The sequence below is a fragment of the Oryctolagus cuniculus genome, chromosome 6 (genome assembly GCF_051225735.1).
Source record: "Oryctolagus cuniculus isolate XC-2025 breed Fujian yellow rabbit chromosome 6, ASM5122573v1, whole genome shotgun sequence".
NCBI classification, from domain to species: Eukaryota; Metazoa; Chordata; class Mammalia; order Lagomorpha; family Leporidae; genus Oryctolagus; species Oryctolagus cuniculus.
This window is the reverse complement of record NC_142872.1, coordinates 110890975-110903858: the sequence shown is the minus strand read 5'-3', so window position 1 is coordinate 110903858 and position 12884 is coordinate 110890975. Positions and strand designations below refer to the sequence as shown.

At 38.7% G+C, this 12884-nt stretch overlaps 1 protein-coding gene across 9 annotated transcripts in view; it reads right to left on the bottom strand.

The window, feature by feature from the left end:
• Positions 1-12884, bottom strand: part of RALYL (RALY RNA binding protein like) — an 837272-nt gene that overhangs the window by 65261 nt on the left and 759127 nt on the right. For 8 of the 9 annotated variants that reach the window (XM_017341419.4, XM_089335473.1, XM_017341418.4 and 5 more), the window contains one exon: positions 3428-3541. The exons of the other annotated variant lie outside the window; for it this stretch is intronic. In XM_017341419.4, coding sequence (XP_017196908.1) covers positions 3428-3541 — 114 coding nt within the window. The remainder of the gene's footprint in view (positions 1-3427; positions 3542-12884) is intronic. 9 annotated transcript variants of the gene reach the window in all.

Here is a 12884-nt window from a genome sequence, read left to right as displayed (position 1 = left end):
AAATGGGCAGGGTGAATTTATTCTATGGGACTCCAGTTTGTGACCTTTGTAATGCCTGTGCCTAACATTTCAGTTATCATTGGAGGCATTCAAATAAGACTGGTTGTTAATGTGTCAGGCATGCTATTGGGAATAAAGCTGACAAAGAATGTATAGTTGTCTTTTTTACTTAAGAGAGTCTCTGTTGAGTGTTCACTGTGTGATACCCACTCCTTGCTTTTCCTTCTTAGTCTTTTATCTTTTTTGGTCATTTAATGTCATTGGGTAAACCACATAGTCTATGTTATCATATGTGACAACTTATGTTATCGTATATGACAATTTATATTTATATTATATAAATAATGGGGATATTTTAGAAGAATCATCAAGCATAAAGCACACTTATAAAACAAACTGATGTTAAGGGTTGTTTATTGTTTTCTATAATCTATATAGCTACTGCATCCCCCAAAGAAATTGTATTACTTGGAGTATTTATTGGAGAAAATTATATAGGTATAGTGGATTCACACATAAATTTAAAAAGCTGGGATTCACATTTTGAGCCAAAATTCATTCCTATAGTTCACATTTGAGGATCTTGAGACCTAAAGAAGTTCAATAACTCACCATGTCACTTCCTGTACATAGCATATGGTGTTGGACAGAATAGGAAAGAGAAGATATGACCTTATTCTTAGGAAGTTTACAAATTCAAATGATGAGAGGAAATCATAAAACATGTATTAGATGCAAATTCAGGAATAGGGATCTAATTTTATATCATTGTGATTACTCCTAAGAGATTGAGAATTCACTTCAAAGAATAGAGACAAAATGATACTATGACTATGTAACTCAGGACATGTTCCATGTTGGATGATGTTCCCCATATTTTGTTCCTGGTCTTCCTTCTCCTTCCTAAGCCACAAATTCTATGCTAGAAATCATTTTCATATGTGTAATAGTGAATTGGGAATGAGAGATGAACAACAGGTTAAAAATGAAGAGCGAATGCTAGTGATTAAACAATTAGCTTTCAACCAAGTAAGCATTAAAATGACTTTACCTTTAAATTTAATGAGGCATTAATACTTTTAATGAATTTGAATGCATTTTACCCTTTTACCATAACATAGTATTAATTTGTTCCATACAACTCCGACTTCTTTTCATAAAGAAAATATTAGAAAATAATCATCTTATCTTCATACATATGTATACTATTGAGGCGATAATTATTAAGAGAATGAAGCTACAAATTAAATTAATTCATTTTCTTCATAACATGTCAAAGTAAGAAAGACATAAATATCAAAAGACTAAATCTATCATTTTAAGAATAACTGTCTCATGACTGGGAAAGTTTAAACCGGTGCAAAAATAAGGTTGACAGTCGTTCATGAAAAGAAAATGCAAGCTTTGAGTTTTAGTGTTATGTTTATAGATGATTTTCCAAGAAGATATGTGCAAGGTATTATTCACTGCAGGAAACTGGAAGGTATAATATGATGAAATAAGGATCACATTTTTCTCTTTGAGGTGATTTATATTTAAATGAGTTCTCTATAATCCTTTAAACTGAAGCGCAAATTGGTTATCAAAGTCCTTTGCTGTAAGGGTTGCTTTACATAATAATGAATTTCACAGAAGTTCCTCAAAGCGAAATATTGATTTAGGCAACATCACAGGATATTTCAGTTATAGCAACACTTTAGATTGGTGTCTCAGACAGCATATAAAAACTTTCCAAAGTTTAAATTTCTTTATTAAGAATAGGCAGTGTTCCTTTCTCAGTAGAAAATACATTTGTAATCAAATTTTTAATAAAGAGATTCTACTTAGTCTATCATTTCTCATCTATATTAACTTAACAGTGGTAGGGAGATTGACCACACGCTAGGCACATGCATTTTGTTTCTTAAAAAAAAGCTAAATAAAAGTGGTAGGAAAGGTTCATTTGTCTGTACATATGAGTGCTGCCACTAACCCTTGATAGCTCCCGTTAATAAGACTATAACTTTGTGCTAGTTACCACGCTGTGTAATTTACATGTGCAGTTTTATCCTTTCCTTGCACTGTGAGGTAGCCGTAACTGTTCCTCATGCTGTAGTGAGAATAATTGAGGCTGAGTGATGTATCAGTTCTGGACCACTATGTATGTCTCTCATCCTGGACGCTATGCCACTCCCTCCCCCTCATAGGTGTTTTGTTCTTGAACTCCATGTGGCTCATCACCAGAAGGTAACTTTTAGCTGTCACCCCAGAGCTAACGATCAACAGACAGGTTCCTGTCTATAGTAGGACAGAGGTGCTAGGTCTCAACTGTTTCTTATCTGTGAGGAGTTACCTAGGTAGTCTCATTTCATTGAAATACTGGCACCAGCCCTGGGAAACACTTGAGATTGAGGCTATAAATTAGAAAGGACAGTGAATTCAGTCACAAGACCTAGGTTTGAGACTCAGGTCTATCATTAACTAGATATGTGGTTACAGAAAAATCAGTTTATCTCCTTGAACCTCTTAGTATTTCCATCTACAAAATGAGGTTCAGTTTACTAATAGCTTTCAAAACTTTATTGTTCATTTGCTATTTTTTAAAGTATAATTTTTTTCAGTAAATTAAGTCTTATGTTGAATCTCAATATGAAAAAGCAGATGCGGGTAGAGTTATACATGTTGGAATAAGTCTGGGTGTGCAGGGGACCTGAGTTTATCATTTACCTACTATGTCTCTTCCTAACCTCCAGCTCATCTCCAAGGAGGCCTCCAGGGCATCTAAGGCTTGCAGAACACAATTTCCAAACTATTGACCAGCTCTGAATTCATCTTAGTTCAAATCTTCCATGATTTAAAAAAAATATCTGTAGCCACATGAAAAAGGACATCAAACTTGTATTAGAATGGAGAGAAGCTATTAAATTCTAAAGAATATAATTAAATAACTTGGCCCATGAGTGCCAGGGGCATGCTGTTAGTGTCAAGGTTCTTGAAATTGAGTACAGATGTTTTGCAGACTGTCAGCAAAGGCTGGACTTGGGCATTGTAATAATGATTTTTGAAACTTTAAAAATTTTCCTCCAGCACTGTAACAAAATATGAATATCATTTTAGCTTAATATTAATATCCTATTCATTGATTTTATTTTCTTAAAACTTACTTGATATTAAGATGTAAAGTTTCAAATGTGATTCAACTATTTCTGATTATTTTATCAAAATACTTTTCCTTTTTTTAAAAAAATAAATCAGTAAAATTAGTAGATATTCTCCTAAAGTAATCATATTTCATCATTGCAAACTCTTGGTTTAAAGAATTTGCATATCTGCATACAACTCTAATACTCTGACAGTGTCTTCCTGGCCCTGCACCATTTCTGTGATTGACAGTGTTTTGCTGGTTTAATTCCAACCCTGTCTGTGGCCATAGACTCTTTTCACTTACCTGCTTCTGCCTTCTGCTGTTTTTCAATCTTCTCCAGGCGCCCTAGCAAGGAGTCAATTTTAGTTTTGATCTGGGTTAATTCTTTCTTGATTGTCTGTAACTCGTCTGATTTCACTGGAAGGGAGAAAGGGGAAAGAAAACAACAATATCCAATGCATCATGATTCACTCAGAACACAGCTCACAGATACTCCATGTCACCTCAAGACTGTGTCAAATTGCACAGGATACTTTGAGCAGCTTCTCATTACTTCTAGTGATCCTGGAATAGTAGATGACTGCCAATAACAGGAATGGTTCTCAGTGATATGAAAGTTGACACTACATCTTCTTTTTAGAAAAGATTTATCGATTTATTTACAAGAAACAGTGACTGAGACAGAGGCAGAGGGAAGAGAGAAAAGAGATCGTCTATCTGCTGGTTCACCCCCCAAATGCTAGAAACAGCCAGAGATTGGCCAAGTTGGGACCAGTAGCCTAAAACTCCATCTGGTCACACACATGGGTGGCAAGGGGCCAAGTACTTGGGCCATCATCAGCTGCCTTACCAAGCAGAATAGCAGACAGGTGGATTGGAAACAGAGCAACCAGCATTTGAATGGGCACACAAATGTGAGATGGCAGCACTGCAAGTAGCAGCTTAATGCACTGTGCTACAGCACTGGCCCTGATATGATGTTTTTGGACTGCAAGCTATGCAAAGAGATAAAGGAACCTGGAAATACTTAATTTTATAAAATAACTAACTGGTGTTGGATTTGGTTTCGCAAATAGTATGAGTGACTGTGTTGTAATATGTCCAAGTCAGTGATGTTTTTGGTGCAGCTCCTCGTGGACTGACTGAAAACACAATGCAACATCTTTCTTCTGAAGAAACTGTCTTAGCTTCTAGAGAACTTCCCCAACTTGCTACCTCCCTTTTCCTTTCTAAACAAAATAAGACAATGGGTGTGTAAGCCTCTCTTTAATCTATGGTACTTCAGGGAAAGGAACTCTCTGATATTTTCTACAGTAATGGTTCCCAATCTAGATTTTCATTGTTTAGCATAGCTTCAAGAAAAAGTACTGTGGATTAACAGGATTGACAGCTTTTCATTTTTCCAAGTATGGTAGTTAACAACAATAGACCGGTGCCGCAGCTCACTAGGCTAATCCTCCACCTTGCGGCGCCAGCACACCGGGTTCTAGTCCTGGTCGGGGCGCCGGGCCCTGCACCCCGTGGGAGACCAGGATAAGTACCTGGTTCCTGCCATCGGATCAGCGCGGTGCGCTGGCCGCAGTGCACTGGCCACAGCGGCCATTGGAGGGTGAACCAACGGCAAAGGAAGACCTTTCTCTCTGTCTCTTTCTCACTGTCCACTCTGCCTGTCAAAACAAAACAAAACAAAACAAAACAAAACAAAACAAAACAAAACAAAAAAACAATAATGTCCAATTGTCAACTGCAATAATAACAAACATTATATAATATTTATTTCATTTTAATTTTGCATTTTCTTTTTACACTTGGTCTTAGCCCTAAAAGGCCAAGAAACTATATATTTTTTATTTTATTTTTAAAAAGTTATCACACAGACACACACATACACAGAGTTCTCATCTACTGGGTCACCTCCCAGATATCTGCAAAAGCTAAAGTTGGACTGGGGTCCAAGCCAGGAGCCAGGTACACAATCCAGGTCTCCCATGTGGACAGCAGGAACATAATTACCAAGCCACCATTGCTGCCTCTATGGGTCTGCATTGGAGGGAAGCCAGAGCCAGGAACTAGAACTGCAAAATGAATGTAGGCACTCCAAAGTGGAATGCAGGCACCTTAATGGTTAAAAGCCTGCTCCTATAGTAATAGTTTTGTATAAAAACGGTCTTTTAATTATTTTATATAAAAATGTGGACAGCGTTTTAGTGCAGATGTTAAGTTGCCACTTTGAACACTGATAAGTTTGACGTATCAGTGTGCTGGTTCGAGTTCTGGATACTTCATTTTTCATCCATCTTTCTGCTAACACACCTGGGGATGCAGAAGAAAATGACTAAGGTATTTGTGTCCCTGCAATACATATGGGAAACCCGATGGAGTTCTTGGCTTCAGGCTTCAGTTGGTTCGGTTCTGGCTGTTCTGGTCATTTGGTGGTAAACCAGTGGATAGAAGATATCTCTATCTCTATATCTCTGTCTCTATCATCTCTATCTCTATCTCTATCTCTATCTCTATCTCTAACTCTATCTCTATCTCTATCTCTATCTCTATCTCTATCTCTATCATTTCTATCACTTCTCTCTCCAAATCCCTCCCTCTCTGATGCTTTCCCTCTAGAATAAATAAAATAAATGAGTCTTTTTTTTTTTTTTTAAATAGGCTTAATTGGGGTCGGCGTTGTGGTGCAGTAGGTTACTCCTCCACCTGCGGCACCAGCATCCCATATGGCCGCCGGTTCTCATCCCAGCTGCTCTTCTTATGATCCAACTCTCTGCTACGCCCTGGGAAAGCAGTAGAAGATAGCCCAAGTTCTTGGGCCCCTGCATTCATGTGGGAGACCTGGAAGAAGCTCTCTGGCTCCTGGCTTCAGATCAGCTCAGCTTCTGCCCTTGCAGACATCTGGAGAGTGAACCAGTGGATGGAAGACCTTTCTCTCTCTCTCTCTCTCGCTTTCTCTCTGTAACTCTACCTCTCAAGTAAATAAACAAAATCTTCTAAAGGAATAGGCTTATATTTATGCAAAATTAACTACATTGTTCTTGTTTTATTTTTTTAGAACTGTGAGAAATTTTTTTTGAATCTAAAATAACCAAAGATTAAAGATTTTAAAACTATCACTATATAGCAGCAACAGTTGCTTCTGAGTTTTCATTAAGTGAGCTTTTAGGGTTCCATGCTTTCTTTGGGGATTTCATGAAGCTGTGCATATACAAGATCTGGGGCATATACAAAGATCTTTTAAAAAGTTCATGGAAAATAAAATTAAAATATTATTTTGGTTCAAAACTATTTGAAATTTATGTATAGTTTTTCATATTATGTGCTTCACATAAATGTTTTGAAGACTTCTCTCATATGCATGGATTTAAATTTTTTGTATTCAAATAAATTTTATCAAATACATTTTTAATTTCACACATTTTCATGAAATTTTTTAAATAAACTTGTATCATATTCCAGCCTATTTCATTTCGTTGTTATTTTTCTTTCAACATCATCATGATTTCATGTTATATATTCTCAGAAATATCTGAAGGAATTAGTGTTCACATTGATTCTCTAGTGTTCAGGACTTTCAAAAAATAATAAAAACAGGTCATAAGCAGAGCGACCTCAGGTCTGCACCGGCCCTGAGCCTAGCAGAAAAACCTGACTCTGGGCGGGGCGAATTAACAGGAGATTAGGACCTAGTAAATTTGTGGTGCTACTGAACTGAGACTGTGAAAAAAGAGACGGTGGGGGAGAGAACTCACGGAATTCTCGTGAGCACTCTCCAGAGATGCTACAATTCCATAACTTTGGCAACCCAGTGGGAGACTGAAGGAGAATTTGAGCCCACTCTGAGGGCCGAACAGATTCCCTGTGTGGTTCTTGGGAAAGAGCTTCTGATCTCTGGCTCCTGTGGGTATATCATTTGCCTGCTAACTACCTCCAACTTCATTCAGCTGTGCAGAATAACTTCCCTTTTGAATCAAAAAAAAAAAAAAAAAAAAAAAGAAAGAGAGAGAGAGAGAGAGGTTTACAACGCCTAACCTGGGAGTGTCACCTTTGGCACACCAAACAGAGCTCTCAGGCCACACCCATCTCAAGCCCTAAGGCTCCATCAAAAACAGATAGTCAACTTAATCTAGAGTCATAGTATAACAAGAAAAAGCACCACAGTGAAGAAACCAAATATCTCCAATATGCCAAAAAACAAACGCAAAAACCAAGGTAATAAAAACAAGGAAGTCACCATGAAGCCCTCAAATGAAAAAGACACTCCAATTCAAGATTATGAGGATGATGACATAGAAGAAATGCAAGAAGCAGATCTCAAAAAATTGATAAGAACATTAAGATGTTCTCAAAAACAAATTCTTGAACTACAGAAATCCTTAATGGACAAGATAGAAAATCTTTCTCGTGAAAATGAAATATTAAGGAGGAATCAAAATGAAACGAAACAACTAGTACAACAGGAAACTGGGATAGTGACTGAAGTGAAGAATTCAATAGATCAAATGAAAAACACAATAGAGAGCCTTACAAACAGAATGGGTGAAGCAGAAGAGAGAATATCGGACTTAGAAGACAGAGAACAGGAAAGGATACAGTCAGACCAAAGAAAAGAAGAGGAAATTAGGAATCTAAAACATATTGTTGGGAATCTTCAGGATACTATTAAAAAACCCAACATTCGGGTTCTAGGAGTTCCTGAAGGCATGGAGAGGGAGAAAGGATTAGAAGGCCTTTTTAGTGAGATATTAGCAGAAAATTTCCCAGGTTTGGAGAAGGACAGAGAAATCCTAGTACAGGAAGCCCACAGAACCCCTAATAAACACGACCAAAAGAGATCCTCACCACGACACGTTGTAATTAAACTCTCCACAGTGAAACATAAAGAAAAGATCCTAAAATGTGCAAGAGAGAAACGTCAGATTACTCTCAGAGGATCTCCAATCAGACTCACAGCTGACTTCTCATCAGAAACTCTACAAGCTAGGAGGGAATGGCGAGATATAGCCCAGGTACTAAGAGAGAAAAACTGCCAGCCCAGAATATTATATCCTGCAAAGCTCTCATTTGTGAATGAAGGTGAAATAAAGACTTTTCATAGCAAACAGAAATTGAAAGAATTTGTTGCCACTCGTCCAGCCCTGCAAAAGATGCTTAAAGATGTGTTACACACAGAAACAAAGAAACACGGTAATCAATATGAAAGAAGGTAAAGGAAGGAAACCAAGGAAGGAAAGCTAACAGCAAAAGATCACAGGGAATTCAAATCATATATTAGAACTTATCTTTGGCAAATGGCAGGGCAAAGTTACCACTTATCATTAGTCACATTGAACGTGAATGGCCTGAACTGTCCAGTTAAAAGACACCGATTGGCTGACTGGGTTAAGGAACAAAACCCATCTATTTGCTGCTTACAAGAAACACATCTTTCCAACAAAGATCCATACAGATTGAAAGCGAAAGGCTGGAAAAAGATATACCATGCCAACAGAAATGAAAAAAGAGCGGGCGTAGCCATCTTAATTTCAGACAACATAAACTTTACCACAAAAACCGTTAAGAGAGACAAAGAGGGTCACTACATAATGATTAAGGGATCAATTCAACAGGAAGATATAACAATTATCAATGTATATGCACCTAACTACAGGGCACCGGTTTATCTAAAAGATTTGTTAACGGACTTAAAGGGAGACTTAGACCCCAATACAATAGTACTGGGGGACTTCAATACTCCACTCTCAGAAATAGACAGATCAATAGGACAGAAGATCAACAAGGATACAGTAGATTTAAATGACACTATAGCCCAAATGGATCTAACAGATATATACAGAACTTTCAATCCTACAGCTAAAGATTTTACATTCTTCTCAGCAGTACATGGAACCTTCTCTAGGATTGACCACATACTAGGCCATAAAGCAAGTCTCAGCAAATTCAAAAGAATTAGAATCATACCATGCAGCTTCTCAGACCATAAAGGAATGAAGTTGGAAATTAGCAACTCAGGAATCCCTAGAGCATACGCAAACACATGGAGATTGAACAACATGCTCCTGAATGAACAATGGGTCATAGAAAAAATCAAAAGAGAAATCAAAAACTTTCTGGAAGTAAATGAGGATAACAGCACAACATACCAAAACTTATGGGACGCAGCAAAAGCAGTGTTAAGAGGAAAGTTTATATCAATAGGTGCCTACATCAAGAAATTGGAAAGGCACCAAATAGATGAGCTTTCAATTCACCTCAAGGATCTAGAAAACCTACAGCAAACCAGACCCAAATCTAGTAGGAGAAGAGAAATAATTAAAATCAGAGAAGAAAACAACAGGATTGAATCAAGAAAAACATTCCAAAAAATCAGCCAAACGAGGAGCTGGTTTTTTGAAAAAATAAACAAAATTGACACCCCATTGGCCCAACTAACTAAAAAAAAGAAGAGAAAAGACCCAAATCAATAAAATCAGAGATGAAAAAGGAAACGTAACAACAGACACCACAGAAATAAAAAGAATCATCAGAAATTACTACAAGGACCTGTATGCCAGCAAACAGGGAAACCTATCAGAAATGGATAGATTCCTGGACACATGCAACCTACCTAAATTGAACCAGGAAGACATCGAAAACCTAAACAGACCCATAACTGAGAAAGAAATTGAAACAGTAATAAAGGCCCTCCCAACAAAGAAAAGCCCAGGACCAGATGGATTCACTGCTGAATTCTACCAGACATTTAAAGAAGAACTAACTCCAATTTTTCTCAAACTATTCAGAACAATCGAAGAAGAGGGAATCCTCCCAAATTCTTTCTATGAAGCCAGCATCACCTTAATTCCTAAGCCGGAAAAAGATGCAGCACTGAAAGAGAATTACAGACCAATATCCCTGATGAACATAGATGCAAAAATCCTCAACAAAATTCTCGCCAATAGAATGCAACAACACATCAGAAAGATCATCCACCCAGACCAAGTGGGATTTATCCCTGGTATGCAGGGATGGTTTAATGTGCACAAGACAATCAATGTGATACACCACATTAACAGACTGCAGAAGAAAAACCATATGATTATCTCAATAGATGCCGAGAAAGCATTTGATAAAATACAACATCCGTTCATGATGAAAACTCTAAGCAAACTGGGTTTGGAAGGAACATTCCTCAATACAATCAAAGCAATCTATGAAAAACCCACAGCCAACATCCTATTGAATGGGGAAAAGTTGGAAGCATTTCCACTGAGATCTGGTACCAGACAGGGATGTCCACTCTCACCACTGCTATTCAATATAGTTCTGGAGGTTCTAGCCAGAGCTATTAGGCAAGAAAAAGAAATTAAAGGGATACAAATTGGGAAGGAAGAACTCAAACTATCCCTCTTTGCAGATGACATGATTCTTTATTTAGGGGACCCAAAGAACTCTACTAAGAGACTATTGGAACTCATAGAAGATTTTGGCAAAGTAGCAGGGTATAAAATCAATGCACAAAAATCAACAGCCTTTGTATACACAGACAATGCCATGGCTGAGGAAGAACTTCTAAGATCAATCCCATTCACAATAGCTACAAAAACAATCAAATACCTTGGAATAAACTTAACCAAGGACGTTAAAGATCTCTACGATGAAAATTACAAAACCTTAAAGAAAGAAATAGAAGAGGATACCAAGAAATGGAAAAATCTTCCATGCTCATGGATTGGAAGAATCAATATCATCAAAATGTCCATTCTCCCAAAAGCAATTTATAAATTCAATGCAATACCAATCAAGATACCGAAGACCTTCTTCTCAGATCTGGAAAAATTGGTGCTGAAATTTATATGGAGGCACAAGAGACCTCGAATAGCTAAAGCAATCTTGTACAACAAAAACAAAGCCGGAGGCATCACAATACCAGATTTCAGGACATACTACAGGGCAGTTGTAATCAAAACAGCATGGTACTGGTACAGAAACAGATGGATAGACCAATGGAACTGAATTGAAACACCAGAAATCAACCCAAACATATACAGCCAACTTTTATTTGATCAAGGATCTAAAACTAATTCCTGGAGCAAGGACAGTCTATTCAATAAATGGTGCTGGGAAAACTGGATTTCCACGTGCAGAAGCATGAAGCAAGACCCCTACCTTACACCTTACACAAAAATCCACTCAACATGGATTAAAGACCTAAATCTACGACCTGACACCATCAAGTTACTAGAGAACATTGGAGAAACCCTTCAAGATATTGGCACAATATAGGCCGGCGCCGCGGCTCACTAGGCTAATCCTCCGCCTTGCGGCGCCGGCACACCGGGTTCTAGTCCCGGTCGGGGCGCCGGATTCTGTCCCGGTTGCCCCTCTTCCAGGCCAGCCCTCTGCTGTGGCCAGGGAGTGCAGTGGAGGATGGCCCAGGTGCTTGGGCCCTGCACCCCATGGGAGACCAGGAAAAGCACCTGGCTCCTGGCTCCTGCCATCGGATCAGCGCGGTGCGCCGGCCGCGGCGGCCATTGGAGGGTGAACCAACGGCAAAGGAAGACCTTTCTCTCTGTCTCTCTCTCTCACTGTCCACTCTGCCTGTCAAAAAAAAAAAAAAAAAAAAAAACAAAAAAAAAAAAAAAAAAAAAAAAAAAAAAAAAAAAAAAGATATTGGCACAGGCAAAGAGTTTCTGGAAAAGACCCGGGAGGCACAGGCAGTGAAAGCCACAATTAACTATTGGGATTGCATCAAATTAAGAAGTTTCTGTACTGCAAAAGAAACAGTCAGGAGAGTGAAGAGACAACCGACAGAATGGGAAAAAATATTTGCAAACTATGCAACAGATAAAGGGTTAATAACCAGAATCTACAAAGAGATCAAGAAACTCCACAAAAACAAAACCAACAACCCACTTAAGAGATGGGCCAAGGACCTCAATAGACATTTTTCAAAAGAGGAAATCCAAATGGCCAACAGGCACATGAAAAAATGTTCAAGGTCATTAGCAATCAGGGAAATGCAAATCAAAACCACAATGAGGTTTCACCTCACCCCGGTTAGAATGGCTCACATTCAGAAATCTACCAACAACAGATGCTGGCGAGGATGTGGGGAAAAAGGGACACTAACCCACTGTTGGTGGGAATGCAAACTGGTCAAGCCACTATGGAAGTCAGTCTGGAGATTCCTCAGAAACCTGAAGATAACCCTACCATACAACCCAGCCATACCACTCCTTGGAATTTACCCAAAAGAATTTAAATTGGCAAACAAAAAAGCGGTCTGCAGCCTAATGTTTATTGCAGCTCAATTCACAATAGCTAAGACCTGGAACCAACCTAAATGCCCATCAACGGTAGACTGGATAAAGAAATTATGGGATATGTACTCTTTTTTTTTTTTTAAATGAATCTTTTTTTTTATTTTTATTTATTTATTTTTTTTATTTTTGATAGGCAGAGTGGACAGTGAGAGAGAGAGACAGAGAGAGAAAGGTCTTCCTTTGCCGTTGGTTCACCCTCCAATGGCCGCCGCTGCAGCCGGCGCACCGCACTGATCCGATGGCAGGAGCCAGGATCCAGGTGCTTTTCCTGGTCTCCCATGGGGTGCAGGGCCCAAGCACCTGGGCCATCCTCCACTGCACTCCCTGGCCATAGCAGAGAGCTGGCCTGGAAGAGGGGCAACCGGGACAGAATCCGGCGCCCCGACCAGGACTAGAACCCGGTGTGCCGGCGCCGCAAGGTAGAGGATTAGCCTATTGAGCCACGGCGCCGG